The 25,776-nt window shown below is 41.4% G+C and overlaps 1 protein-coding gene across 2 annotated transcripts in view; it reads left to right on the top strand.

Moving 5' to 3' along the window:
* The window catches only part of FHIP2A (FHF complex subunit HOOK interacting protein 2A), a 33,770-nt gene extending 11,278 nt beyond the window's left edge, over positions 1-22,492 (top strand). The window contains exons 4-17 of one of the 2 annotated variants that reach the window (XM_054163233.1): positions 828-932; positions 1,792-1,914; positions 6,266-6,556; positions 7,272-7,468; positions 8,600-8,714; positions 8,818-8,894; positions 9,002-9,194; positions 10,582-10,751; positions 11,562-11,705; positions 13,863-13,953; positions 16,166-16,309; positions 20,480-20,620; positions 21,707-21,810; positions 21,913-22,492. In XM_054163233.1, coding sequence (XP_054019208.1) covers positions 828-932; positions 1,792-1,914; positions 6,266-6,556; positions 7,272-7,468; positions 8,600-8,714; positions 8,818-8,894; positions 9,002-9,194; positions 10,582-10,751; positions 11,562-11,705; positions 13,863-13,953; positions 16,166-16,309; positions 20,480-20,620; positions 21,707-21,810; positions 21,913-22,018 — 2,001 coding nt within the window. In that variant the 3' untranslated portion in view covers positions 22,019-22,492. Of the gene's footprint in view, positions 1-817; positions 933-1,791; positions 1,915-6,265; positions 6,557-7,271; positions 7,469-8,599; positions 8,715-8,817; positions 8,895-9,001; positions 9,195-10,581; positions 10,752-11,561; positions 11,706-13,862; positions 13,954-16,165; positions 16,310-20,479; positions 20,621-21,706; positions 21,811-21,912 lie in introns of those variants that run through there. The other variant, XM_054163232.1, reaches the window with a different exon arrangement.
* The last annotated feature ends 3,284 nt before the right edge of the window (positions 22,493-25,776 follow it).

The raw sequence follows: 25,776 nt of genomic DNA, 5'->3' as shown, positions 1-25,776 counted from the left end.
CTTTCATGTGGCATGGTATATGGTTAATGGAATGAAGCTGGAGGTGGGGAGATTCAGGCTGGATGTGAGGAGGAAGTTCTTCACCATGAGAGTAGTGAAGCCCTGGAATGGGTTGTCCAGGGAGGTGGTTGAGGCCCCGTCCCTGGAGGTGTTTAAGACCAGGCTGGATGAGGCTCTGGCCAGCCTGATCTAGTGTGGGGTGTCCCTGCCCATGGCAGGAGCGTTGGAACTAGATGATCCTTGTGGTCCCTTCCAACCCTGACTGATACTATGATACTATGATATGAGGGACAGCAGAACAAGGGCTGGATGTTCCACAGATATTTGTGATTTATATTCTGCTGAATCTAAGGGAAAACAAGAGCTTTGTCTTGTCCTGGAGCATCTGGGCTTTTATAAATGCTCTATCTGTCTAAGGTTAATTGCTCAGGAATGTAAAAAACCTTTTGCAGACGTGAAGATGTTGGTAGTTCATCATTGTGTATTTGTAGGTCTGACTCCCTGAATTGCTGTGTTTTGTGGCACAGTGCCATGCAATACAGCCATCCTGTAGCCAATTAATTCAGAGTTAATTTTTCCTTATGGGAAATATTTCCTGGAAAGATTGGTAGAAGTCTGGACTAGAGAATTAACTAAAAGCATGAATAATTTGAAGAGCAAAATGCCAATGAGATGCAATATTTTTTATTGATCTCTGTTAATATCGATGAAAGTACTTTGGGATAAATGGTTGCTGTTTTATTAGCCATTTTCAGTGACAAATTTGCATCTATGATTCCCTCCACATTTGTTATGTATTTGTTATTGTTCCTCTGGTTTCGTTTCAGTGTCCTCCAGGAATGAAACAACAAGTTTTGGCTTTTTATACAAAACTTCTTGGAAGAATAAGGCAACCTCTGCTTCCCCACATAAACGTGCATAGGCCAGTGCAGGTACTGCTCAAATTTCAAGTAAACTGTATTTTTGCATGACAGGTTTCTCTTACTGTGCTGTAGCTAATAGTATCTTTAATTTCTTCCATTGTCAAGTGAAATAAATTCCTCTAGAGCCTTGAACTGCCGCTGCCGTGCAAGTCCTAAGTAATAAAGAAATCTTGTTCATAGCAATCTCAATCTAGGGTAAATGTTTAACTCAATAATCATACATCATTGTAGTATGTTATATAGGAAAAAAAAAATCAGTCCATCATTCCTAGAAAAAGCTGTAACTTACTCTGTAACTTACACTGCACTGGTTAGGCCACACCTTGAGTCCTGTGTCTAGTTCTGGGCCCCTCAATTTAGGAAAGATGTTGACCTGCTGGAAGGTGTCCAGAGAAGGGCAACAAAGTTGGTGAGGGGTTTGGAACACAGCCCTGTGAGGAGAGGCTGAGGGAGCTGGGGTTGCTTAGCCTGGAGAAGAGGAGACTCAGGGGTGACCTTACTGCTCTCTGCGACTGCCTGAAGGGAGGTTGTAGATAGGCGGAGGTTGGTCTCTTCTCCCAGGCAACCAGCACCAGAACAAGAAGACACAGTCTCAAGCTGTGCCAGGGGAGGTTTAGGCTGGAGGTTAGGAAGAGGTTCTTCATAGAGCGAGTGATTGCCCATCGGAATGGGCTGCCTGGGGAGGTGGTGGAGTTGCCATCATTGGAGGTGTTCAGGAGGAGACTTGATGGGGTGCTTGGTTGCATGGTTTAGTTGACTAGGTGGTGTTGGATGATTTGAAGGTCTCTTCCAACCTGCTCTGGTCTATTCTATTCTATTCTATTCTATTCTATTCTGTCTTAATTGTTCACTTTTCTTTATGTGACAGAAATTAATCAGGCTATGTGGGGAAGTTTTGGCAACTCCAACAGAAAATGAAGAAATTCAGTTTCTCTGTATAGTGTGTGCAAAGCTGAAACAGGATCCATACCTGGTCAACTTCTTTCTTGAGGTGAGTAAAGAAAACTAAATTTTTCCTGGTATATTGGGGGTGGTGGAGTACTGCAACAGGTTGGCCCAGGGAGATAGTCCAGGCCCCATTCCTGGAGATATTTAAGGTCAGGCTCGAGAGGGCTCTGGGCAACCTGATCTAGAGGAGGATGTCCCTGTTTACTGCAGGGGGGTTGGACTAGATGACCTTCGGAGGTCCCTTCCAAACCAAACCATTCTGTGATTCTATGATTGTATTTACTGTGTCACAGACAAAACCTAAGAGAACTGGAGATATCACATCATGCATTATAGCTTAGTTTTCATTTACTTTTTGGTTGCTTTTTTTCTTTGATACTTTCTGTGTTTGTTTTCTTTTTGCTTCCAGAGGCTTGATGCATTTGGTTATTTATACTATAATTTCCTAGGACCTTCAAATATACATTATCCTTTGTAGTGAGAGTGCCTCTAGAGTAGGGATATGAATTGTAATGTAGAACACTGTGTGAGGGAGACCTTGGATTTCTTATGTTGTTTTGCCTTCAGCACAGCAGAGACTAAGGGACAGATTGCATGGGGCATTGAAACCTTGAAAGTTGCTAAGTGTTCTGCAGGATCAGGCCCTTGCTTGGCAGTGGCACATATGGTCTAGCTGCAGTGCCAGCTCACAATCTCCAATATGGCTATTTTCTTTCTGTAAGAAAGCCAAATATCCTTACTCCCTCTTCGAACTTAACATGTGGCACTGATGAAATCGGAGTGGAAGAAGAAAGAATTTCTATACTGACTTTCTGTTCTCATTTGGAAGGAGCACATGCAATCTTCATTTGTAAAAGTCCATTTAGAAACACCTTCTGCTCCCACTTTGATGTTTCCTATGGTGACACAGTATCTGTTATGCATGTGCTACAAAGGTGAAGGGATGCAGATCTAATGTCCTTCAGGAATATTTTACAAGCTTTCTGCAAACAAGATCTGTAGCAGCAGAGGCTCCTAAACGGCAAACATATGTTATTTTCCATTGAGTATATGAATATCACTTAGAAGTCAGTAAAAAAGAACCCATCTTGAGTGTATTTTTACCTTAATTAAACACCACCCTGACTGGCATTATATTGCCATTGTAGTTGTAATAGCAGTGGAAATGCTGGAAGGACTGAAAAGTTAGTGTTTAAATGTTAGAAGCATGCCAAAGGAAATACTAGGCATGTTCCATGCAGAGTATGGGACAAGTCCAAACCAGGATTACTTCTGATGTCATTTGTGTAAGTTACATGTTTTGAAAAGAACCCTCTGAATGGCTGCTTTACTGACCTTGAAATCAACACTGAGAACCCCAACCATGAGGACCTCAAGTGTTTTGACAGACACTGGAGTTCTTTCCCTAAATATCAAGATAACAGTATTAAGAATCAGACATGGAAAAGCAGGCAATGCCAAGTTGTAAAGAGATCTCTATTTTCACCACATACTGCCTGTAGAGTTCAGGCAAGCTGAAGAACATTTACTGTAGCTTGTCTTTCCTTCACAACATCATTCTAAATGTCTCAACCTGAGGCGTATGTCTTTACAACTTCTGATAGTTGTTTCCAGATACAGTGGTTTGGGTGCAGAATTGTCCTTTATTAGAACAGAATACTCTGATTTTACATCTGTGCCTCTTAGAGGTGCTGTTGTGACTTGATAGCTGTTTCTGACCTTCCAAGGCACTAAAGAGTAAATTTACAGTATTCTGTGTGGCCTTTCTCTCTCAAATCTCCAACATTTACAAGCTGAAATGCAGATACATCTCTTCAAAGCAGCCTATTTGCATTTGTTACTTTTGCTTCCTTCTTTGACTTTTCCTGATCAGTTTCTTCAGCATTTTAAAAACATAAAAACCTACCTACAAACCCAGGATCTCCTTGGTATGATTCCCTATCAAATAACTTGTTGATAGAAAGCTGGTTGTATTTTTAGTAAAATCTTTCACCTCCCTTGCTTAACCAATAGGGCTGGATGGTGTAACTGTGTCTCCTGGGTAAATTGTGGAACTAAGAACCAATAGAACTACCTGTGAAATCCATATGCTAATCTTTTTGTTGCTTTTTTCTTTAAGCTGGGTTTTCCTTGTTCTAGTGTGGAGAGAAAGAGCATGCATAGGGATGTTGGACTTAGCATCTCTATCTCAGACATTTTTAATGCTAAACCCTTTATCTCTGTTTTTCTTCATTCATTCCTTAGTTGCCCCATCTCAGCTAATCTCATCCCATCTTACACAAGACACTCCTTGAAACTCATTGTTCCAAGGAAAGGGGCATTTGGTTCTCTGTGCTTCAATTTCTGCACTTGACACCTTAAATAAATTCTAATAGTGTTCTACCATCATTTTATAAAATGAACAGTAGTTTCACTTCTCACTTCTGCTTTCATTACTGCACATTGCCATCTTTGTATTCCTCACCGTGAATGAAGTAGAGATTCTCATTAGCTGTGATATCAGAACTTAGATGTGGCATCATCCACCACAGATTCTGAAAGTGACAACTACATAGCATGAAAATATAAAAATGTATTCTTGCATTGTCTGCTCTCTGTTGATGCTGAATTTACTTGGAGGAGTGCATTGTCTAGAAAGCACTGAATATGTGTTTTATGTACCCTTTGCTGTTAGGTCATTCAGGATCCTGTTTTGCACCTTTACAGGAGGCAGGTGAGCAGCTAAGCTGCAGGATTGCATGATGAGACAATAGGAAGCTTAAATTAATGCAAAAACTCTGCCTGTGTGTTGTTCAGTGTACAGACTGCTTTGTTTCACCTGCCAATGAAGGAGTAATGAGCTATGGACAAATCTTTAGGTGCATTTATACCTGTTAGGTTTGCTCATCACTGCCTTAGCTATACAAACGGTGGCTGTGCAAATGGCAGTAGAGTCCAGGCATGAGCTAATAGGCCAATGTGTGAGCAAATAAGTATTTTGCCAAACATTCTCTTTATTTTTCTTAAAAGTATCTTTTTTCTTTGGCAGCCTTGCCTGCTGCTTGAGTGGTGCCAGCAACAACCTTTAGTTCTACTGTATGTGCAAGGCTCATCGTTGTGGTTCAGATATTCCTGCATATTGATCAAATACACAGGAGGGTGCTGGAGGACTTTGGAAGATTTAGGGATAGACAGACAGGGTTCAGACAGACACAGTTTGGTTGCTTTATACCCTTCCACCTTTCACAGTGTTAAAAGTCTATGTTGAAGGATTAACTTTTTTACTGTAATCCAAAAGCATACTAATTTTATAGCATGCAGTGTGCTGCTGTTGCCACTGGGCTGCCTCTCCTGGGAGTATCACAACATTCAGTACAAATTCCCCACAAGGAATGCACATCAGTCAAGCAGGCATTCACAGTAATTTTCTAGTTTGCTGCCTGAGACTGTCATGTAGTTAGTCCCTGCTGGTTTGTGTGTACTAAATGCCTATTAACCCCAAATGGTTACTCTTAAATTATTAATACTTGAAATATATTTGTAATAATTTTGGTGTTATCATAGAGAGTGGGAACCATTTGGATTTATAATCTGACTACAATACTCACATGAAAAAAGAAGTCTTGCCCTGGAGTCTAATTTATGGTTCTATTAAAGTATTATTCACCTGTGCTTATGCCAGAAGAACAATGAATTCTTGCCTCGCTGTGAGTTTCTTCTTGCTATCACAGAGCTCAAATTTAAATGTCTTTTTATGTGCTGGAGACAGATTTATGGGAAGACAGATGGGTTGCTTTCTTTCAGGCTAAGCAGGCATGCTTTCTAGCTTCCCAGAAGATTCTCTAGTAGCATCCAGTGCTAGCTTCTAGTACCTTTTATCCATTCAATCTACTCATTTTCTTCTTGAGAAACACAAAGAGAGTTCCTGTCATAAAAGACATTTTTTTAACCTGTCCTGTTGGAAGATAAAATCTCAAGAAGCTTAGAATGAGTTTAATTGTATTACTCCAACTGGAAACACTATTTCAGACAGGAGATGAACTTGAGGCCTTTATCTGGAAAGGGATGTTTTTGAGTAGGTGTTAAGGTCTACAGGTCCCCTCCTAAGTTAAATGTAGGACTTGTGTGGATGTGTGCCTTAAGTGGCGAAGACAAAAGGGTGCCATCTCTTTGCAAATGGCATATTCAACCTTGAGGCAAAATGGCACAGGGCTTTAGAGAACTTTAAGCAGATTGAAAAATGCTCAGGTTTAAAAACTCCCACGCTCCCCCAGCCCATTACAGTCTACATGGTTACTGTATCCAACCTTGCAGAGAACTGCTGCAAATGCTTATGTAAAAAAAAATCAGCTTTTGGTAAATTTGTGCTTCAGGGGGAACATTTCAACCATGTCATTTCAAAACTTGTTTTCCAGAATAAGTTAAAAGGAATGACTTCCAAAGGATCAGCAAATGTAATCACAGAAGACATGCTGAAGGGCCAAGACTCCCTGACAGCAGACACGGGACAGCCTCTTCAGCCTGAGGAGATACCTGGTGCTGCTGGAGCAGAGCAAATGGAGAAGGAGGATGACCTCCCCCAACAGGCAGATGATCTCTCTTTCAGTCTGGATGAGTTAAATGTCACATCACCTGAGTCCTCCACTGGTTGTCCAAATCAAGACTATAATTTAGTGAATTCTTTACTAAACCTCACTAAAAGTCCTGTGAGTTGTTGGTTTGTTTGGGGTTTTTTTCTGTTTAATGTGATAAAATGAAGTAGTTTGGAGTCTGCATGAAGTGGGCAGGGAGAGTGAACACCCACATAGGTACACACTGTATTGTAACTGTAAAGAGTAAAATGAGGCTTGTTTTTTCAAGCAGCTTTTGTAAATTGGGCAATTTTCTTTGCCAATTGAGGTTAAAGTTAAAATACTATTTTTAGAAAATGAATACTGTGTTTGCTGATGGTAATGTAGCTGGGTTTTGAGCAATCTATATGGGATGCTGCATGTCATAGCCAGCTCCATCCTTCATACTCAGATTCTTTCAGATAAACTAGAAGGGGTTAGGTATAGCCTGTAATGGCCACAGCAGTGTTGAGAGCAGAAAACTGAATGTACCAATGTGCCTTATTACTGTTAAGTGCTAGTTTACATTGTCTAATACCTTGCTCTTAAGCTGACCTACAGCACTAACCCTGCTCAGCCTGAAGGTTGCTGTTGTATTCTTAGTATTTGACAGGGATCCAGGTTAAGATTCTTTTATTTTGTACCATCTAAATTCACCAGAACTAAGTTTTAATGACTGAAAAGGCAACAAAAGTAGATGCATTCACTCACTGTGGGAGAATGGAGGGGTTTTATTTGGGAGATGTTTGCTTCTTGATTTCAAGGGAGCTTCTGTCACCCTCTGATTAATTCTTTCATGCCCTTCTGCCAGGACGGCCGGATAGCAGTGAAGGCCTGTGAAGGCCTCATGCTTTTGGTGAGTTTGCCAGAACCAGCAGCTGCCAAGTGCCTGACTCAAAGCACTTGTTTATGTGAACTGTTGACAGACAGGCTGGCCACCCTCTACAAAGCCCTGCCTCAGTCACTGGATCCCTTAGACATTGAAACAGTGGAGGCAATTAACTGGGGGTAAGCATTTTATTTTTGTACTTAATACCCAAGGTGACTTTACACCCCTCCCTGAAACTAATGTTCTATAGGTGGATAATATGTGTAAAATATTCACAGCCCTCTGCTAAAGTCTCAGGAGCAGAGCTGAGCTACCAGCTGCAGCATAGCGGTCTGACTGGGCATCTGATGGAGGTGTGATTTCTGACGTGGGGCCAGTTTTGGCTGCCAGTCCCTTGCAGAGACTCCTCAGGGGGCAAGTTTTTCCACTGAATGACATTAGCAGTTACTGGTGGTGTAGCTGTAGTATCAGGTACAGGTTGTGTTCTTGTTCAGGTGTCAAGGATGTAGAAAACATTAACTTTTCACGGTACACAGTGAGCGCTCTAAGCTGCCACAGAGGGCAGGAAGGGTGTTGTTAATAATAGGCTCTTGTTGCAGAAGTTCTGCAGTAAAAAAGGAGGAGGAAAGAGTTACAGCATAAGTCATCAGCAGGAAGCAAAAGATACAGGCCTCATCCTAACTGCCTTCATGCTAGATTCTCAAAACATTTCTCTTCCTTACTCTGTCTTTACTGTGAATTGCTCATGATTTATTTGTGCTGAGACAAACACCTACCAATCCACAACTTTGAACAGTGGGATAAATCATTATTGGACTGCTTTGCTGAAGAAAATGGTGAATTTGTTATTCCTTAGAGCCTTTAAATTGAGATACTTTTTTATTTTAATGAAAGATATAACCTCATTCAGGTATACACTGTCTGGTTTTGGTGAACTTGATTGAGACTGCTTACAGCATAGAGATGAGCAATTGCCTTCATTTTATAGTTCTCTGACTACAGGAGTTAGTGATTGAGTTTCTATCAGCTGTGTTTCCTGGAAGAGCAGGCTAGATGATGAGTTTTCCCTTCTGACTCAAGAAACACTTAACCAAACAGGGGAGTTCTGCTGTACATAGCATGTACCCTTTAGCATGCCACTGTAGAATTACAGCACTGCCAGATTAGTAGAGACCAGCAGAAAAAGCTATTTTAATGTTCACTTCATTGCAAGTAGATCATGAATTACTCTGTAAAGGTCAGTAAGAATGAAGTCCAAGATTCTGGGATTACTTGTAGACTAAATAAGGATTTCTCCCTGTGTTACCTAGTTTGGATTCCTATAGCCACAAAGAAGATGCATCTGCTTTCCCGGGGAAAAGAGCATTGATTTCGTTTCTTTCATGGTTTGACTACTGTGATCAACTCATCAAAGAAGCACAAAAGGTTTGGAATGTTTATGGATTATAAATGTAGTCAGCAAATAAGTAGCTCCAGTTGTTTCTTAGCTTTTGAGTTTGAGACATAGCATTTTGTACTTTTGTTTCAGACTACTGCTGTTGCTATGGCAAAAGCTGTGCGGGAACGATTTTTCAATGATGTTATGGAACCCCAGCTGATGCAAACGTGAGTAGCATCCCACAAGACATAGCAGAACAGACTCCCAATCCAGATGATGTTGTGTTTGTTCAGCTGAGGTCTGCTACATACCTGACGTGAAATGTTTTGTTCAGTTCGGAGATTGGAATCCTCACATCGACTGCGCTATTGCATCGCATCGTTCGTCAAGTGACTTCAGATGTCTTGCTGCAGGAAGTAGTTTATTTTATACTTGGAGAGCACAGGGAGCCAGAAACTCTGACAGACATCAACAGACATCCATTGCGACATAGGCTAATTGAACACTGTGATCATATATCTGATGAGGTGAGGAGTAGCAGTGATAATATTTGGTGCCCAGTTCTGTCTTGCATAGACAATGCGAAAGTGCTGTCGTCAGGTCTTTTCATATTTGTGTCAACTGACCTTTTTTTGTCAAGGAAAAGAGGCTGGCTGCCAGGGCTAAAAATTCCCTTCAGAAAACAAAAGTCAAGCTGTTTTCTCCAGCAAGCATATTGTTCTCATTAATAAAGATTCTCTCCTAAGTTTGCTTGTCCCCTATGTGTATCTAGTTCGGCTTGCTCATCTGTGAGATAGGGCAAAATCCATTTCTGAGGCTGCATTTTAATTTGTGCTGTGTTCAGTGTTACATGGTGCCACTTCTGTCATACCATCCCATGAGGTGTTGTTAAAAGCTTGCTACTTTTTGTATAAGGTAAATGTGGTCAGAGAATCTGCCCGATGCCGGTTAAAAGATGCCACAATAGCTGTAACTGCACACAGCAAACCTGGTTAAAATCATTTATATCAGTGAAATCCCTCCTTGGGAGGTGCTTCTTTCATTTTTTTCCATGAAACAACCTTCATCCTCTTATTTTTTCAAATAAAACCCAAGCCCATCTTTTTTTCTTCTTTTTTTAGTGTGCTTGGCTGCTCATCCTGTCAGAATGATTGTCTGTAGAAATTAGTTGATGCTTGCAAAGCAAAGCACTCTAAAGCTGTCTTTAAAAACCTGTCTCTATATTGCTTAAAGTCAATCTCCTTTTAAAAGTTTGCATAATGTCTCCATGTCAAAAATTGTGGCCTGTAGATCTTGTCACAATATCCCAGCATTGCTTTGTTTTGTTTTGGGTCTTTATTGCTAAATTTGTCTTGTTTTGTGTCCCATTTGCACAATGATAACCATCCTCCAGCATGGATCTGATTGTAATATGGAAAGCAAAGTTGTAAGTTACCATAGTATCAGTCAGGGTTGGAAGGGACCACAAGGATCATCTAGTTCCAACCCCCCTGCCATGGGCAGGGACGCCCCACACTAGATCAGGCTGGCCAGAGCCTCATCCAGCCTGGGCTTAAACACCTCCAGGGACAGGGCCTCAACCACCTCCCTGGGCAACCCATTCCAGGGCTTCACCACTCATAGAATCATAGAACTGAATGTTCTTTGTATTGCTATTTTGGCAGATTCTAGACCCTTTCTTTGTTTTTACAAAATTCATCCCCATACTGATTTTCAACTGTGTGTGAACTCTTCCTCCATGTTTATACCACATTCAGCGTAGCAGTTTCCTAATTTTCATAGGAGTTTTTGCTTCCTTCCATGATCTAAATAAGAGTGGCAGTGTTCTTGGATGTGCAAACCAGATGCACGGCAAAGAGCACAGTGGAGTGGTGCATCAGGGTGGTGAATTTTCTCTGTTTGTTAATGTTGCAGATCAGCATAATGACTCTACGGATGTTTGAGCACCTTTTGCAAAAGCCCCATGAGCACATCCTTTATAATCTGGTTCTGAGAAATTTAGAAGAAAGAAACTATATGGAATATAGGCCTCTCTGTCAAGAAGACAAAGATGTGGTGGAGAATGGACAGATTGCAGGAGCAGTGTAAGTTGGGTTTTTTTTAAGTAAAGTTTTCACAACAGCTAACTGAGATCCTTATTTCTGGAACAAAATTGAAAGAAAAGTGAGGACAGATAAAACACTTTGAGTGCTCTGTGTAGGAATCCATTTCCCTAAAGGGATGCAGAAATTATTGTATTAACAACTTCTGGAAATCACAGAATGCTAGGGGTTAAAAGGGTCCTCTGGGGATCGTATAGTCCAAGCTGTCTGCTGAAGCTGATTCACCTAGATCAGGTTGCACAGGAAGGTGTCAAGATGGGATTGAAAGTCTCTAGTGAAGGAGACTCTAGCCTCTCTGGGCAGCCTGTTCCAATGACTGCTGTTTTGTACTAATGAAGGGGTGAGGACTTTGCACACCATCTGATCTGGTGTGGGGTGTCCCTGCCCATGGCAGCAGGGTTGGAGCTGGGTGATCTTTGAGGTCCCTTCTGGCCCTGTCAGTTCCATGATTCTATGATCTAAGTCATCTAAAACAATATAATTATTTCCTGGAGTAGAGTCTTTTGTGTAAAATACGTGGCTCAAGAGTGATTTAATGCAGTGATTTTGTACAAGTCAGAAATGTTTCCCCTGTTGTTCAGATCAGGAAATGTTTTTATCTTCCAAACAAAGTTTGTTTGGTGTATGTAAAGGGTGCTACTTCATGAAAACAGAGGTACATATGATAGTGTTCTGGGAAACAGACAAGTTGTTCAGAGGAGAAAAACAGAAAGCATGCCTTTTGACCCAGACATTTTCCTGCCTTCTATAACATTCTGTGAGTGATTGATTTTGTGCAATACAATCTCACAGAGACCTGGAGGAAGATCCGTTATTTACCGATCTGTCTCCAGATAACGCGCTGTCAGCTCAGGAGTGGCTCAGTGCTTCTCCACCTGTCAGTCCAGAGCATCCAAAAAATGATGGGAAGACTGAAGTCCATAAAATTGTAAATAGGTGAGTTGAAACAAATATTGAAAAGAGATCTCTGAATGTGTGGGTGTCTGCACACACTGTTCAAATTAAATGTACTCTGTAATGGATGTTATTCTGTGCCAGCTGGTAAAATGACTCCACAGAAGGAAATTGTGTGGCATTTTTATCAGAAAGCTACTCCTGAAAGATTAGAGCTTACAATAAGTAAAAATAATTCAACATAAGTGAGGAAAAAAATAGAAGAGCTTTACAGCTAATAGTCTAGGCAGATTCTTAGACTTGAGGATGAAAGCCTCATTGATTATAAAACTTTCTTTGCTCAAAAATATTTGCTATGCTGAAACTGCTGTTACAGGACTTGACCATCCTGGAGAAGGCTGGGGAGTCTTGCCATAAATATTTTTGGGGGGGGAAAATCCCTCAAACTTCCTGTAGTTCCTTAAACAGATATGTAAAAGGACTTAATTGCCATGCTAGAGATAGCCTCCTGTTCCCTGAAACTCAACGGGCACCTCTGTCACTTGTAACATACCTTTGTGCCTGTTAGACATGCTGCAAATTGGATATCACAAAGAGGACAGGCTCTGCTCTAAGTTACTTAATGATGGTAATTCTCTTAGCAACTAGCATTAGGACAAATGCTGCTTGCTGTGTTAATACACAGTAGCAAAGCAGGACTGGTATTTCAGTGCTGATCCATCTGCTTACCCAGAAATAATCAAAGGTGTTAGCCAACGGAAGCAAACAGCCAGAGGACAGTCAGGATAGAAAGGCATCATCACTTCCTGCCCTCTCACCCCCACTACTGCTATATATAGTTAGTTGATGGTGGACATGATTTGGAGCAAAGACACAAAGAACACTCTCCTAAGATGGAATAGAATGGGAATAGGAATAGGATAGAATTAACCAAGTTGGAAAAGACCTTCGAGATCATCAAGTCCAGCCCTTCATCCAACACCATCTAATCAACTAAACCATGGCACCAAGTGCCCCATCCAGTCTCTTCCTAAACACCTCCAGGGATGGTGACTCCACCACCTCTCTGGGCAGCCCATTCCAATGGCCAATCTCTCTTCCTGTGAAGAACTTCTTCCTAACATCCAGCCTAAACCTCCCCTAGTGAAGCTTAAGACTGTGTCCTCTTGTTCTGGTGCTGGTTGCCTGGGAGAAGAGACCAACCCCCACCTGGCTACAACCTCTCTTCAGGTAGTTGTAGACAGCAATAAGGTCTCCTCTGAGCCTCCTCTTCACTAGGCTAAGCAACCCCAGCACCCTCTGCCTCTTCACCTTGTCTAATCCCCATGAGTGAACAGAAGCATTTTCAGAATTCGCAGTGTTCTGCAAATTTGTGCTTTTGTTTATCAGATCAGATGAACTTCATAGAAAAAGTCAGCTGCTACTTATTTCTGCAAATAAATCTTAACAGGACTCCAGCAGTTCTTGGGGTGTGGAGAAAGCTAAAACGTGGAAACAGGGCCCAAAGACTGAAGTTTATTTTGCTGTCCAGTTTCTATGTTTTTTTTTTTCATTTTAATGGAAGACAGTTCCTCTCTCATAAGATTCAGAATTTTCTGATGCTTTTTAGGTCAGATATTGGTGAGGTAATAAGGACATACAGTATTTGCACTACATACCTGGGCAGAGGCAATGATATTTGAAACTGGAACATTTATATGCAAATATTTCTCTATGTTCTTAGAGGCTAATTTTTTTACCACAACAAGCTATGGTAAATAAAGCTGCCCATGCAGTAGGCTAAGAAGACTTCTAACTGTAATTCTCCTTCTCTTTCAGCTCATTTATTCCCCAGTAAATTTTCCATATGTTCCAGTAAGATGGAGCCTGACCTTTAGCAAATACCTGACCTGGTTATGAATATTCCTTTTCATCTCCATTCAGTCTGCTAATTCTCAGGGATATGCTTCCACAGAGATTCTTACCTCTAGTGCCAGATACAAAAGTTCTGAGATATATATTACAAGCAGTGTTTAGAATAGATGTGTTTAAATAGGTTTTGTGTTCTCTGTTCTCCACATAAAGTGGTGGTGGTAGAATCTGGGGATTAATTGGCCAGACAGTTCAGTATTGTGTACACTGCTACAGGTGATGAGAAAGTATTGATCTGGCATTCTTTGGTTTATAGATACTTAATGTACTTTTTTTTTTCCTCTTCAGTTTTCTCTGTCTTGTACCTGATGAAGCTAAGTCATCGTATCATGTGGAGGGTACAGGCTATGATACTTACCTCAGAGATGCCCACAGACAAGTAAGTCAGTGAAATCTCCCTTAGTCCTTGGGGATTTGAAATGCTTCTGAGAATATACAAATGGTTCTATAAATAGCCCTAGAAAATGCATCTTCTAGTAATGGAAGATGGGAAAATTCAGTTTTTATTTCCTCATGAATACTTACCTGTGGAGATCTTTTGACGTTGAATCCACCTTGCATTACTCTGGTGGGAATAATGGATGACATTAAATGCATTAATATTCATATAACAAACACACTGAGAGAAGATCTGAACTGCAGATAGATTCTTAATTTGCTTTTGCATTTATCTGCATTCTCCTGGAGAATTGCCTGCCAAGCTGTTTGAAAGGACTAAAGGGAAATTAAAATGCTGCATAGGAGTTACGCAATCTGGGACTTGAAAAATAAAGGCTCATCACAGGGAATGTGCAGCCTCAGGCAACTGGGTTTGAAGCTAGGAGTTTTGGTAGGTAGGGAAAGCTTTATGATTTCTTGTTTTGACACAAATGTGGGTCTTGGTTTTGCAAACATCTGAAGTTTCCTTTGTCAGAGGACAATCGCTGATTGTTTGCAGCTTTCTTACTGAAGCCCCGTGCATCTTCTAGCCCAGAACAAGTCATGCAAAGGAGTAGAGTCACAGAGCTGTATGTAGTAGGTACTTACAAAATTCCATAACCTCTGAATTGTTATATCAGCAGTTTAAGATGGGAAGCTTGGATTTTATCTGTAGACTCTGCTGAAAGGGAATAGAAAATAAAGAGTAAAGTAACAAAGGTTGATGTAAAATTCCCCTATGTTCTTCTATAATTGGATGCCAGAAAACACATGTCATCATTTTATTCCTTTCATGCCTTGGGAAAAAGAGTATTCTGGGAATTATTAGAGAACTGAATTGGTTTCTGTCACTTCCTGACAATGATATGACTACTCTTAAAATATTTTCCCCCTAAGAATAGCCCTGCCTATTGCTGTTATTACATCCAAATAGCTGTTTTGCTTCCATATTTCTATTTCTGGAAGCCTGCAGAAATAGGTAAGCTACATGCAGTGAAGAATTTCTGAGTCTGTATTGTCTCTCTTTTCGTATTGTTTATTCCTGTGTTCCTGATTTTCACTGCTGTAACCTGTGCAAATTTCAAGGCATAATTCCTTGGAAGTGAGAGATCAGGAAGCACACAGCAAATCAGAGGCAGAGGTTAAGAAAGATTGTCATGGGTGATAGGAAGCAAAAAGACAGAAGAGAAAGCCCTGAAGTACTTTTCATTTCTACTTCCTGCATCCATATCTGCTTATCCTGCACTGGGAGTTAGAGAGCAATAGAGACTGGATAGGAAGATAAGCTATACATAATATAGTGAAAGTCTGGTAATGTACTGTCAAGAAGAATGTACCTGAATGCAATTCCTGCTTCAGAAGACCCCTGATCAGGATGTGTATTGTTAGCTTTGCTTATTTTGTTTGGCCCCAGATGCTTTGATCACAGGATGTCAGAGGTTGGAAGGTACCTGAAGAGATCATTGAGTACAGCCTTCCTGCCAGAGCAGGACCATAGAATCTAGCTGAGGTCACAGAGGAGTGCATCCAGACAGGCCTTGAAAATCTCCAGAGAAGGAAACTCCACAGCCTTTCTGGGGAGCCTGTTCAGTGCTCTGTGACTATTACAGTGAAGAAGTTCCCCCTTGTGCTGAGGTGGAACCTCCTGTGCTGCAGCTTCCATCCATTGCTCCTTGTCCTATCACAGGGAGCAAATGAGCAGAGCCTGCCCCCTCCCTCCTTAGCCCTCAGATATTTGTAAACATTTATTAAATCTCCTCTAAGTCTTTTCTTGTCCAGACTAAAAAGCCCCAGGTCCCTCAGCCTCTCCTCATAAGGCACATGCTCCAGTCCCCTAATCATCCTTGTAGCCCTCCACAGATCCCTGTCCCTCTCAAACTGGGGAGCCCAAAACCGAATGCAGTGCTCAAGATGAGGTCTCACCAGGGCAGAGTAGAGGGAGCTTGATTCTCCACTCATGTTTTGAAACCATCCTAATAGCTTGAATGTCAAGAAGAAAACGAGGTGCCTGCATAGAAACCAGTTAGGTTGATTTTAGAATGACTTTTCTTTTGGGGCTAAGATTACTCATGTAGCTACAGGTGATGTTTTTTTAAGGCATAAGGACTATTAAAATGGAAGAAGCCATTTCCATGGAGGTTTGAGTTTGTTTTCCTCACTACTTTTTTTTCTAGTTCCGGGATTATTGTGTCATCTGCTTACGGTGGGAGTGGCCTGGGTCTCCCAGATCCTTAGAAAAGTGCAATTTAGAAGCATCATTTTTTGAAGGACACTTCTTGAAAGTCCTATTTGAAAGAATGGGCAGAATTCTTGATCAGGTAAGGAAGAACGGGTTATGGAATTCCATTTCTGACACTTCCATTGCGACTCAAGGGCTGATCTCCAAGGTTCCATGGTTTCCCATCCCTCACATGTCTATTATGGCATCAGGTCATTGTGTGATGTGCCATGTTCAGGGTGGGGTCTCTGTAGATTGCAGGGTGTTATAATCCCAGAATCGCCAAGGTTGGAAGAGACCTCAAAGATCATCAAGTCCAACCTGTCACCACAGACCTCATGACTAAACCATGGCACCAAGTGCCACGTCCAATCCCCACTTGAACACCTCCAGGGATGGTGACTCCACCACCTCCTTCAGTAATCCTTCAGTACTAGCATCACTGATTCTGTTTTCATTTTCTGGAATTTGCACTTAGAAAACATGTGCATTTTTCAGTAAATAAAATACTGTGCCCTTCCTTTCTGCCACATTTCAGTGAACTTCAATCTGAAGTCATATTCTGGAAGCAGTTTACATCATTGTGTGAGATGAAAACACAACACTGCTAACATTTCCCCTATTTTTTCATTGTTGGGATGCACTGGTTTTACTGTGTGTGAAGTTTCTAGAAAGTATCCTTTTCAACCTGCAGTGTAAAGTATTTTTTCCCCTGTTTGATTATCTTCAAATAATAAAAGTATAGCTGCCAAGGGCACACAAATGAGAGAGGATCTGATTGTCTCCTTGCTGAGAAAATGAGGCATGTGACAGACCCAGATTAGTACAAAGGAGTTTAAAGGAAGTGAATTTCCCTGATGTCTGTTTCTGTATTTAGCCAGCCTGCATGACCTGGGCTGTGTGGGGAGAGGTGAAGTGAAGGCTCAGGGAGGTGAAAAGGAGATTGCTCTGTGTGAAAACTTGCTATTTGTTTGCCTTCTTCAAACTCTGGACTTAAGTTAGCCAAGTCAGTGTTGCTGCTTTAGATCAAGATAACTTTTCTTGCCACTGAAAATGAGCCCTGAAAGTCTAGATTACCCTCTCTGTGACATCACCTGAAGTTGCTACAGATGCAGTATTATCAACTTCAGAAGTTTGTACGATTCTTTTGTTTTGCATGGGGAGCTGTCTACAAAATAAACAATTAGCTGTGGCAGTGCCACATTTCCTGGTCGTAAGGAGGACAAGAGCTGTTTGAACATACAAATGCATAGGAACCATGCCAGGAAGTCAGTAGTAGCCTCTAGGTCAGCTCTGTGAGCCTTCAGAGAAGGATGTTTGAGAGCACTAACTTGTATAATTCAGAAGTTGGGAAAGAAAGCCAAGTATTTCCATTGCTATATTGTGTATTCTCAGAGCTTTGCTTCCAGTAAACATGTTCTGCATGCTTCACTAACTGAAATGGTTATAGATTAAAGTGATGAAGAACACCAGACATCATCAGCTCTTAGGACAAACAAGCCTTATGCATATGAAAATGTTGTCTGAGCAATGACACATAAATTACAAAAAGAAACACCTGGGTGTCAGGTATGCACAGCTGCACAAAGCAGAGTGTCCATTTGGATGTGCTGCCTGGCAGCATGACACACGTTTGGGTTAGTCACAGAATCACAGAGCTGTCAGGGTTGGAAGAGACTCCAAGGATCATCTAGTTCCAACCCCCTGCCATGGGCAGGGACACTTTCCACTAGATCAGACTGCCCAAAGCCACATCCAACCTCACCTTAAAAACTTCCCAGGGATGAGACTTCCACCATCTCGATGATCCTCGAAGTCTCTTCCAACCTTAGTGATACTGTGATACTGATACTGTGATATTACTGTGATATATCTCCCCAGGCAGCCTGTTGCAGTGTCTCACCACCTTCATGGGGAAGAACTTCCTCCTAACATCTAATCTAAATCTCCCCTTCTCTAGCTTGCATCCATTCCCCCTAGTCCTATCACTACCTGACACCCTCAAAAGTCCCTCACCAGCTTTTCTGTAGGCCCTCTTAAGATACTGGATGGCCACAGTAAGGTCTCCTGGGAGCCTTCTCTTCTCTGGACTGAACAGTCCCAACTCTTAGCCTGTCCTCATAGGAGAGGAGCTCCAGCCCTCTGATCATCCCCGTGGCTCTTCTCCGGACATGTTCCAGTCATGCAAGGTCCCAAAAATGGTTCTTGACTCTAGAAGAATTAATTTCTGAACCAGACAAAAAGGGTAAATTCTTATTATATGGTAGCAAAACCCTGTCCTAAAATTCCTAGAGGTCATTCACAGCGAAACACAGAAACTGCACAGAAAAAGACCAAACCACTGCTTGGGTCCTGCCAGTGGCAGATTTGACATAATGGATGCTGATGTCCAGACAAAGTGAAAAAGTGTTGAAAAACCTTTAGTGAAGACACAGTGCTACCTGCAGATTGTGTTCAGTCTTTGTCACAGTGCTATAGGTATAGTTGTACCTTTAGTTCTTGTGATTTTATCAGGAGAACTCAGGATACTTCACAGAGGTGACAGGTATTGTTAAACTGGTTTCTGACAGGAGATAGCTGAGGCACACAAGTGAAGTAACTTGTTTCAAGGTGTTCAAATCCATCTGGCAAACAGTACCTCCTTCTTCCTATCAATATTTTACATTTCTATAGAGCTGAACAAATTTTCCTAAGAACTTTGTAAGAATTTCCTGAACTTTCTGGGTTTAGCCTTTTTAGTTAGAGAGACATTTTCTGGGATGGTATCTGCTCTAAGGCTGTCTTACTGAGTCTGCTGACATATGGATGGAAATAAAAGCCCTGTGTGAGGAAGCAGCTTTCCTTAATGCTCTCAATTAGTTCGAATCACAACAACAATCTGTCTGAACAACACAGCACGTGTTACTACTTTATTTCTTTCCTTTCTTGTGAGCAACAGATACTCATGGCTTCAAAGCTTCCTAGAGAATTGACTGACTCAGACAACTCTAAAGACCTTCTCCTACAATTCAGCCTGGATAGACAGTAGAATAGATTTATGGAAGGAATTTGTGTCTCCCTGCAGAGTAATTTTCCCACAAGAACTTGAATTGCAGTGATCTCTTTTACCTATAGCATCTCCAGTCCAGGGTCTGAAATCTTTATTTGATAGAAGATTGGGATTAATCTATTGCTAGAATATCAAGTACAGAAATAACTGACACTGACTGGGAGAAAAATGAGGCTATGAAATCATCCTCTTCTCAATGTGCTTATACTACCGAGGATGCTACTGCCAATAGGCAGTCAGAGAGACTGAATGAGGATCCTGTAACCCAGAACAAGGTGAGTTAAATCATCTGGGTGTTGGTAACATCTTCAGACTGGCATAGGGGTGTACCAAGGGAATGTCTGTCCATCTCTTGCCAATGTAGTCTGTTCCACCAGAGAGTAGGTGGAAGGAAATTCCACTAGTTTGCAAATTTGGGGCTGAATTAAAATGTCAGCTTGTTTTCCCTGTGATGAGGAAACCGAAGATGGAGAACAAAGTACTTGGAACATAAATAAGATATGGTGAACATGCTTGCTTTTATGGAAACCAGTATCTCACTGCAACAGTAAAATCCTTTAAGCTAGGCGCTCTTTTTTTCCTAGAAAGTTAGGTGTTGTTTTTGCCCTTGGGACTGATGAATGTCTTCAAGCATCTGACAGCCTTGCCTCTCCCATTTTGGTTGATATGGGGAAAGGAGGCCAAGAGGAATCTCAGGGTGTCATGCTGCTTTCCCAGCCTAGGGCTATCTCTTCTCTCATAGCATGCTGCCACAAGGTGAGCAGGCCTTCTGCAGTGGTTCTTTCCAAGAAAAAAGCAAGCAGATGAGAAATGCCATATTAGCTGTAAACATGCATCTGTCTCTCTCAGTTTCTTCAGCTCATACGCCTCACAGTTACCCAGGAGAAGCAAGCAGATGTTTAACTGAGGCTGTTTTGATGCTATTTGTTTAGCTGCTGAGCTGAAGAGATAATTTGCAGGAAGAGGATGTAGCTTACAATAAATAAGTGTGCCAAAACTTCAGGAGGTGGTGGCAGTTACATAGATAATGATATGTAATACCCGACTTACATTTGCATCACTCCTGTTGTGGAAAGCAACAGTCTTTGGGCTTAACTCTTTATCTTTATTTATCCATAACTGTGTACATAAGGTAGTAGTTAAAGAAACACTGGATGGGTGGAAAGAACCCAGCATAAAAATAACTGAGCACTGTACTTGTATTTTATCTATTTTTTGCAGCCCTATGATGTAAATTTGCAAGTCACGTCAGTATTGTCCAAGCTCTCCTTATTTCCTCATCCTCACATACATGAATACCTTTTGGATCCTTATGTAAACCTAGCTTCTGGCTGCAGGTCTCTCTTCTCTGTCATTGTCAGGGTGAGTAAAGACACAATATTTACGTATGGCTGTAGAGCAGTGATATATTTAGCAACTTCGTTGTTAGTGGTAATATTGCTGGGTAGTTCAAGTTGACGAATGGCTTCTGGCTGAAAGCAGGTGCTTGGCCTCTTCATTTGAATCAAGAGTTTGGATTTTCTACCAAAAACGTTGTAAAATTTCTTTCTCTGCCCTCCTGTCTTCAGAACTGTTTGCTTGCTTGGTTTCATTGTGTGGATGCAAAATATCCCCTCTGGCACTGATGGTGCTTTAACCTGGACTAGGTCACATTGTTGTCACTTGCAAGCAACATTAGGTAGTGCTGTAAGAACAGACCAGGCACAGGTGTGCACCTGGGTGAGATTTTTTTCTGATGAAGGCTGTTCTTGACAATGAAGTCCTGGATTTATCGAATTCTCCTTCCTGTTGCTTTCTGATTCCATCTCCTCCTGCCAGACCTGCACCCTAGCAGTGCTGGCTGGGTGCCTGTCAAGCTGCAGACTTCTCAGTCAGAGATCCCTTGCCTACCCCACGCACCAGCTGTTACTAAGCTGGTCAGGAGCCTATTAATGATTCTTGCCCAGTACTAACAGAGGGCTTAGCTCCCTTTTTCCTAGCAGCCCTCCCCATGTCAAAAGAGAATTTTCACTCTGTCCCCTTATGCTTTCCCTTAACGCAGGAATTTACTGGTCAGTTACCTGAGACAACCTTTACTAAGACAAATTAATCCTTGACATAATTAAAATGCATAATGCAAATTGTGGTAACAGCAAGTGAGGCCCAAGAGTTGCTGTCCTTTCCTGTCTACCTTCTCTTCCCACTCACCCTTTTTTTGTGGCAGAGCAGACCCTCTGCATGTTGTTTTTTGAGGCTCAAGAGTTGCTGTCCTTTTGTGTCTCTTTACTTTCTGTTCCCACTTACCCTTTTTTTTGTGGCAGAGCAGACCCTCTGCATGTTGTTTTATGAGCCTGTGAGGATGGTGAAGTGGATCTGCATCCTGGGCGCTGAAAGCTGTCATTTAAGTTTGCTGCTGAGCACTCTGCAGAGGGGTTAATTTTTGTGTGCTGGTGGCATTGTGCTTTACAGGTCGTTGGGGACCTCATGGTTAGAATTCAGCGCATCCCAGATTTCACTCCCAAACTTCTGCTGGTCAGAAAGCGCCTGCTGGGCTTGGAGCCAGAAGGCCCCATGTGAGTAAATGCATCGCATATTCTTTAAGACCCCTGGTTGTTTGGTTGGGGGGGGTGTCGTGTGCCAGTCCTCATTCTCTGCTGTTCTTTCTTACTCCTTAGCATTGACCACATGACGTTACTAGAGGGCGTGATTGTGCTGGAAGAATTCTGCAAGGAGCTGGCAGCAATTGCATTTGTGAAGTATCATGCCTCATCTACACCATAAGCAGCCTTGATGAGCAGCCAGGTTGTACAGCCACCTAGCTCGTTTCAGTCAAAAAGACTATTGACAGCAGCCAGATCAGAAGAGGTGGTGCCTCCTGGCAGAGTCAGCTGACATCTGGCAGAACTGGAAGACAAGTTACTTGCACCAGATGTTGACACTGCATGAGAAAGGGGATTCAGATGGACCTAGAATATGACAGCATTTCTAGCCACTGTGAGAAGAGGTGCAGAAGCTGCATGAGGAACCACAGACATCAGAGCTTGGTTATTCTGTTGTATAATGACACTGTGTAGAGAGTTGGGGCTTCTGTATGTTCTGAGGCTCACACGCACCAGTTCGCTTTTTTGTGACCACGTTACTTTAAGGAAGCAAAATTCATTTTGTAACATTTTTATGTCTTAATTCTTTTTCTTTTCAGTTGGATATATGAAAGGAAATTGCAACTGAAATTGCAGTGTATATTATTTGGGGGTGGGGTGGAGAAAAAAAGAAGAGGTTCAAAATAATTCAGCAATCCATATAGGATGGGATCATTTTTGTTTTGGTGAATCTTAGCTCTGAGCTTGATTCCCCAGCTGATTACTCTAGGAGATACATCAGTATAAAATCAATACTAATGGAATTAATCCTGATTTGGCATCACATCCACAACAAATATATCTGAGATGTACATGTTTCTAGCATGTTTGTGTCTGTCATTCCAAGTGACTGCTTGTCAGGTCACCTGTGTAACTAGATTTGCTTTAAGTTTTGGCTCCTGAGCCCTAGTTGCTTGACTCGTGACACCTTTACAGGGAAGTTAATTACAGGTCATTAGTAGCTGTTGCTGAAACAGTATTTTTGATTTCTTTTCAATTGCTATTTACCCTGAATTGGTTTAAGAATCTGTTGTGCCTTGAAAGTTAGCAGCCTAAAGGTTCTGTCAGTTTTAGAAAGGTTTTTTGTTGCTTGTCTGACCATTGCAGCAGTGCCCAGTGAAAGACTGACTGATTCGGGTACAGCATTGATTACCACATACAGGACCAAAATTTGCACCTGCTTTTGGTAGTGCTGGGATGCAGAAGTGTCTCTCAGTGAACCCTATTCAGTAGGAATACTATCAGCCAGGGCAGGCATTTGCACTGCAAGCAGAGGGCCGTTTGTACTTCAGAAGGCTTTGATTCTGCTTCTCCAGCATGACGGCAGCCAGCACTTCAAACAGGTCTTGCTGCTCTCTGCTGCACGCTCGCTGTCAGGTCCAGGTGGCCTTCAGGTCACACTGAGTGACTCGAAGGAGGGACCTGTCCTGCTTTTCACACAAGTGTGTGGCACCCCTTTCCCCACATAAGCAGGCAAGGTAGTTTAGCTCCTTGTGTTTACATTTCATTTCTTTATTTGTCTTTCTTTCTGTCCTATTTGCACAGCTAATGCCCATTTCAGATGTGATTGCTCATATGCAAATACAGGCTAATTTACTTAGTCATTAGAATTTTTCTGGATGTACATGACTGTACCTAGAATCAGATTCTGCTCTGAATCCATGCCTTTGAGGTCTTGTTTTTTAATATTTATGGAGTCTGGATGTTGAGAAGCCTTTTGAGTTAGCAGGTTAATTAGAACAGTGTCACAGTTAATGGGCTAAATTTATTCTTGTCACAACATTGAAGAGGGTCCTGCTGTAAGAGCTTCCAATATAGTTTCAGTTGAAGAGAGCATCTCTGCAACTGAGGAAACGTTTTGGCAGGTAGAACCTTTATTCAGTCACTTCCTTTATTGGGAGGCTTTTGTCCAAACCGTTGCATTGTGGCAAACAAAAGCATGTTTTACTTCTTCACTTTTTTTCTTCTCAATTTAGCCCCAATGTGTTGTCAGGTCAAAGTAGCATGGTAGGGTAACATTTTAAAAGAAAATAACATTCTTTTTTTTCCCCTTTTGTTTTTGTTCTTTGGAAGCCTACCTTGAAAGTAACAGAAGTCCTGCAGTCAGTCCAGGTTAGAAGCTTTGTTAATGTAACACACCTGACCTTAGTTCAGGAAGCCTCTGTGCAGAGTGATGTTTAATAAATAAACTTGTTATAAATCAAGTCTCAGCTCAGCAAAGTTAAACATAAGCTTCATTTCAAGAACCCCTAACTCACAGTCCTTTACCTGAATGGAGTTAAGCTGTTGAGCACAAATGCTGATGCTTTACTCATTTGGGTCTTTGTTGGTTATGCTCGAGCTTAATTACTTCTTCAGATTTTCTGGCTTCTTTCTTGTTTTTTTTTCCTTTTTAAAGCATATGTTCCAGAATTCTTCTAATGTCCCAATTCCAGTGGGAACTGGAAGTGAAAATGCTACTAGAAATGAAAATGAGAGAAATGTTAAACAAAATTTGCAAGAGCATTCCAAGCAGCATCACAATTTATAAAGCCATTCAAGAGATGCCTGATCTCAAATGGAAGCATTAACTTCACCTCTTTTGTTGTTGTTTTCACTGATGCCTGAGCTCATTACCCTGTAAGGAATTTTATCAGCCAGCTTCTGGAAGGACTGCTGCAGTCTCTGTGGCATTTTAATGCAAAAGTCTCCTGAGTGGCAAACAGTCCCTTCCAGCTCCTCCATGAGAAAAATAAATAGCTATTAACTAGAAGAACTCTTAACTGCAGGATGAAATTGTTTGCTCTGCAGCAACATTGGTGATGTTCTTGCAAGCACCATTCTTGCAAACATCTTGCATTTAGCTGATAAATTTACAAGGCATGGATCCATCCTGATAGAACTGAAGCAGTTCTTAAAGTTGCTTTATCCTAAACTGCTTTAGTACATGCTGGCAATGACTTCTATTTTTGTAATAGCGATTTAATCTTCCATGAGAGATGGAACTCATTTAATTATTTTTTGGTGATATTTTTTCATGCACTTTTTTTCTTTTCTTTAAAAAAAAATAAATAAGGGGGTTAGGAGTTAGTTCAGGTCCTTGTTTTCACCTTTCTGATCTATGCATGTCATTGAGGTGCCCGTTGTGTTTCTGTGTGCGTGTGTTTGTACGTGGTTATTTATTACCCAGAGATGGACACCTGAGAGAATATGTGGCCTGAAGTTCCCAGCATATGCAGATCCTCCAGGTGTCAGTGGGAAATGCAAGTGCTTATCACCTTAGAAAGTACACCCACTAGGATTAGATTGAAATACTTGAGAGGTAATACTAGAGTAATTTTTTATTTCAGAAAGCAGATCCAAACCACACTTTAATCCTGATGCACATGTTTGTAAATAGACACATTTTTTACTCTATTTTTTTCTCTTCCCCCCCCCCATTTCCAGTATGTATTTGATTTAGAATCTGATATAGCAAATTTTGTAATAAGCCATGTGTTAGCTCTGGTAGAAGAAGTTTGTCCTTAGTTTCTCATATGACTGTCATATTCTTGGTATTCAGATCCTGTCTGTGTAATGTTCTTATGTATTTGTTTGTGCAATATAAAAGCTGTGGCTTGATACACAGCTCGAGTCTGGTTGGACAACACCTTTGTATATATATACATATATATATGTATATATAAAAGGACCAGAATCCCAAGCTTGCTTACACTACGATTAGTGTAAAGATTTTCACACTCAATTTTACAGGGCACAGGTAATGATGGAATGGCTTTGTAAAGTGCATGGTAATTTCTGCCATAGCCTGCTGTGAAATTGCACAGGTGCCATTTTATTAGTGCTGTTTGTCTTGCTCAAAGAGGTACTAAACCAAAGTGCTGGGATGATGCGGTAGACTTGGGGGCGACGTGGAAAATC

Source organism: Dryobates pubescens, chromosome 8 (assembly GCF_014839835.1).
Source record: "Dryobates pubescens isolate bDryPub1 chromosome 8, bDryPub1.pri, whole genome shotgun sequence".
NCBI lineage: Eukaryota > Metazoa > Chordata > Aves > Piciformes > Picidae > Dryobates > Dryobates pubescens.
Note: the sequence above shows the minus strand (reverse complement) of the source record. Positions and strands in the feature narration are given on the sequence as shown.